The sequence below is a fragment of the Lipotes vexillifer genome, unplaced genomic scaffold (genome assembly GCF_000442215.2).
Source record: "Lipotes vexillifer unplaced genomic scaffold, Lipotes_vexillifer_v1.1 scaffold1223, whole genome shotgun sequence".
NCBI lineage: Eukaryota > Metazoa > Chordata > Mammalia > Artiodactyla > Lipotidae > Lipotes > Lipotes vexillifer.
In genome coordinates this window covers 647,260-651,763 of record NW_006795957.1, presented here as the reverse complement: position 1 = coordinate 651,763, position 4,504 = coordinate 647,260, and the positions used below count along the sequence as shown (strand labels likewise).

The 4,504-nt window shown below is 57.5% G+C and overlaps 1 protein-coding gene across 1 annotated transcript in view; it reads left to right on the top strand.

Annotated features, from left to right (window-relative positions):
* Positions 1-4,504, top strand: part of EPS8L1 (EPS8 signaling adaptor L1) — a 12,508-nt gene that overhangs the window by 7,469 nt on the left and 535 nt on the right. The window contains exons 12-18 of the mRNA XM_007468029.1: positions 839-980; positions 1,087-1,115; positions 3,076-3,205; positions 3,306-3,419; positions 3,627-3,701; positions 3,825-3,894; positions 4,080-4,254. Of these exons, the coding sequence (XP_007468091.1) occupies positions 839-980; positions 1,087-1,115; positions 3,076-3,205; positions 3,306-3,419; positions 3,627-3,701; positions 3,825-3,894; positions 4,080-4,254 (735 nt within the window). The remainder of the gene's footprint in view (positions 1-838; positions 981-1,086; positions 1,116-3,075; positions 3,206-3,305; positions 3,420-3,626; positions 3,702-3,824; positions 3,895-4,079; positions 4,255-4,504) is intronic.

Genomic DNA, 4,504 nt, shown 5'->3' with positions numbered 1-4,504 from the left:
GCTGTTGGAAAGATGGGGCTAGGAGGGTAGGTTAGTTGTGGGGCTTAGCTAGAGGGTGTCGCCAAAGAAATTGAAGTTCAGGTGGGACTAGGTCAAATGCCACGATCCGATTGGAGGGAAGGCGAGCAGCTTTGCGTGGCGTATGAAACTGTCTGCTGAGCCTCAGACAGCTGCTACCCCCTTTGGTGGTGTGGCAGTGCTGGTGGTTCTCTCCTAGGCAGGCCTATCAACTCCAGGCTTTGTGGTAGCAATTTGTACCCAGGACCTGTCCTCTTAGTCACTCACCTTTCCCCAAGGAGTGTGTTGTTTTCTCTGTTTAAAAAAGTTGCAAAAATAAATCTTAAAGTTAGGCAGTTAGGTTTTTCGTAGCATGATTTAAAAAAAAAACAAAAAAACTCAAACCGGAATAAAAGGCAGGACTTAGAGGAATGGAGTGAGGCTATGCCGAAGAGGCGGGCTTAGGAAACGTTTGGTCTGTGGTTTTGGAAAGGGGGCGCAGTCTTTGCGCTTGGAGGCTGAGCGCTTCAAGGGAGTACGTGCAGAGCTGGATGCTGGGCCTAGGGGAAAGGGACGGGATGTGTGTAGCTAGTAACACGGTTTGGAATCAGAGGTGAGATTCAGAGGCCAGGGCGGAGCATGAATGGAATCAGGGTATTTACAAATATAGTTGATGTCGTGGATGCAACTTAGAGGCAAGGGCAGGGCTTGGCAAAAGGGGGCAAGATTAGAATTGTTGGAATAGAACGAGGCTTAAGGGGAGGGGGAAAACTTCACGAAGTTACTGACAGGGAGGTCAGACCAGGATCCCTGAGGATCCCTTGCCCCTCCTTGGCTGCAGGATGGAGCTACCCTCAGAGGAGGGACCCCCATACAGACCTGAGTTCTACAGCGGCTGGGAGCCCACAGCCACGGACCCACATGGCCGCGCCTGGGAGGACCCAGTAGAGAAACAGCTACAGCACGAGCGGCGCCGCCGGCAGGTGAGGCTAAGGCTTAAGCTCCCCCAGGTGACACAGGGGGGCCGTGACTGGGAATTCTGGGGCGCAGGCCGGGCCCCACCTGATCTACTGCTCTCATCTCCTGCAGCAAAGCACTCCTCAGGTCGCTGTCAATGGGTGAGTGTCAATGGGTGAGTCGGGTCAGGTGGGGTCCAGGAGGGGTGCGTCCTGGGGGTCCCAGCGCTGACTCCGCTTCCCCTTTTTTCTTTTTCCTTTTGTCTTCCCGGCTCTTCGAAGGTGGGTGAGGTGGCGATGAGGCAGGGGCCCGGGCTGGGACAGGGGGGAGGATCAACGAGGGAGGGAGTGGGGCCCAGACTTCTGGGTTCTAGGGAGGAGGGAACTGGAGGCCCAGATTCCAGGGTCTAAGGGAGGAGGGTGCTGGGAGTGGGTAAAGTCTGAGAGGGACCCCTAGATCCCCAAAGGTCTGGAAGAAGGCAGTTTGGTTTCCCAGGGCCTGGGAAGCTCCCTGCCTGGGTCCCTATATGGACAGAGTCCTGGGTGTTGGAGAGAAGAGGCTGGGGAATTAGATACTGGGTTTTCAAGAAGAGCTCAAGTCTGGTGCTTGGGACCTTGGAGACCCAGGGAAGTAGGCTTGGGACTTAAAGGGCCAAGGGGCAAGTTTCTGGGAAAGTTAGGAAGTGATAGTATCTCTGGGCTCCTGAGAGAGGTAAAGGCTGGGAGGCTGGACGCCTGCTTTCCCAAGACTCTAGAGCAATTGTCTCAGTCCCTGCTGGGTGTCACACTGGGACCTTTTAAGCATTAAAAGGTCGAGGAAATTAAAGCTTGAGATCTGGACTCCTAGGTCTCTGGAGGAGGAAAGAACTGGGGGTGCAAATTCATAGTTCCAACAAGCAATGGCGGTACAGACTCTTGGGTCCCGGGGGAAGAAGGGCCTAGAGGAGCTAGGATTCCTTGGGCAAGTCGGGGGGCAGATGGGAGGGAAGCTGCGTGGGATGAGAAGACAACAAAGCCGCAGGTCTGGAGGAGCAGAAGGGGGTCTGGGTGGGGGCTCGGGCAGAGAGTCTCAGCAGAGACGGCGGCGTGCTGGGAGCTGCCGCCGGCCCCACACACGGGGTGCCTCGGCCCTGAAGACTCCCCTCTCCCTTGCACAGGTAGGCCTGATCGGGGCTGAGGTGCCTTTTACTGGGTTGTCAGAGCTAAAAGTCTGCTCCCCTCCCCCCCAGCTGCCTGGTCTAGCGGACCCCCCTCTTGGTGCGCTTCTGAACCTTGAGCTTGACACCCACAGCTTTTAACTCACCTTTTTTTTGCGCTTCAAGTTCTTTGTGGAGGGCAGGAGGGGAATGGAAATAGTAATAATCCCTCCCTGAAAGAGGGAGAAGTCTGTGAGTTTGTACAGGCTAGCAGTTAGGAGCTCAGGGTCATGGGAGCACTCAGGTTCACGTCCAGCTGTGTGCAAGCAGAATGGAATTACTCAGGACATGAGCTCTGGGGCCAGCCTGCCCGGGTCCCAGCCTGACTACACCTCTTTCTTGCTCTGTGACCTTTACATCACCATGTCACTTGATATCACGGTTCCTTTCCTGTAAAATGGAGATAATAATTGGGTCTCTGGAGGGAGGAAGGAACTAGGGGGTCCAAACTCATGGTTCTACCAAGTGTTGTCTCTAGCATCAAATCAGCTAATATATGTAGCAGACTTTGAACAGTGTCTGGCATATAATAAGTGCTATATAAGTGTTAACTATTGTTTTTATTATGTTTATGAGTTATCATTATGCATGAGTCAAGTACACAGTAGATGCTCGATAAATAGCAGCTGTCTCTAACTGTGTAATCTGGGGAGAGTCATTCTATTTCTCTGAGCCTGAATGTTATCTATAAAATGGAGCTGATGCTAGTACTCATATCATGTGCTTACTGCATGGTGCCAGGCACATAAGGAGCACAATATATTCAAACCGGTATTACAATTTCAAACCTCTGTTAACAGTATTAACCGGCCTCCCCTGCCTCGACCCCTGCTTGGCTTTAACCCCAGCTCACACCAACACCCTACAGTCCAGAGCAGTGGAGCTGGCTACCTCCTTACCCCCCAACCCTTTCCCCTTCTCCTCAGTCACCAAGACCAGGAACCAGAAGCTGAGCCCCAGGGCCTGGAGCCGGCGGGAAAGTGGGTCCTATGTAATTATGACTTCCAGGCGCGCAATAGCAGCGAGCTGCCCGTCAAGCAGTGGGACATACTGGAGGTCAGAGGAGTCGGGGACGGGGTGTGGGGCTGGGGGGTTGGAGTCCACCCAGCCCTAGCTACAGACACAGCCTCTGAATCCTCCCCTGTACCTCTTCCAGGTCCTGGATGACCAGCGCAAGTGGTGGAAGGTTCGGGACCAGAGGGGGCAGGAGGGATATGTACCCTATAATATCCTGACACCCCACCCGGGGCCGCGGGGGGGCCGCAGCCTGGTGAGCCAGGGCAGACTCCTGGGTCTTGAGGGAAGAGGGGCTGGGCTCAGATCCTGGGTCCTGGGAACGAGAGGCGTGGGGCATAAGGGGTCAAAGTCACTGGCAGAGGAAGTGGCTGAGGATTCGGAAATTCACCTCCAGGCGAAGGGGACTGGGACCCAGTCCTCTTTCCGATCCAGGTGCTCTCCTTTTTCCCCTCTCCAGGAGAACAGCACTCCCTTCCCCCCTCCACCACCAGCGCCGGCCCTGGCTCCGGCTCCCCCTCCTCCACCAGCGCCGGCCGTGGCTCCGGCTCCCCACCCCCCACCAGCATCCGCCCTGGCTCCGGCTCCTCCCCCCCCGCCCCCTCCCGCACCAGCGCCGACCCTGGCTCCAGCTCCCGGTGCCCGACCAGCGCGGACCCAGGCTCCGGCTCCGTCTCGGTCTCCCAGGGACAGCTGCGAGAGCCTCAACAACTTGGACTCCGGCAAGAAGGGTGAGTGGTGGGGGCACCCCTTCGAAGGAGCGGTCCTTGTCCTCGCTTTCCAGGCAGAGAAACCGAGGCTCAGAAAGAGTAAACGGACTCCCCGACCCATCACGAGGACGCTGGAGGTCCCCGACCCTCTGAGCCCAGGGCCCTTCGCCCTGAGTCCGCCCTCCCTCCCGGTTTCCCGCCTGCAGAGAAATTCTCCCAGATGCTCAGTATCAACGAGGAGCTGCAGGCACGCCTGGCCCAGGGCCTCACGGGCCCCAGCCGCGCAGCCCCGGGGCCCCGCACCCCGGAGCCGCAGCTCAGCCCGCGCTCCAACGCTTCGGAGGTCCGCGCCTGGCTGCAGGGCAAGGGCTTTAGTTCAGGGTGAGTGTGGCAGGTGCCGGCTAGGGGACCCTGAGATACCGGCGCTAGGGGCGGAGCGCTCCGATTGGCCCAGAGGGGGCATGGCAGACCACGGGAGACCGGGATTGACCCAAAACGGGGGTCTGTCTGACAGCAACTATGACTGTCGGGCTGTGATTGGCATGTTTTTCCAGGCTCCGATTGGAGTCTCTAGGGAAGCCCCGCCTCCCTTGGAAGGCAGCGCCCGCGCCCCCCCCCCCCCGCGGGCGCG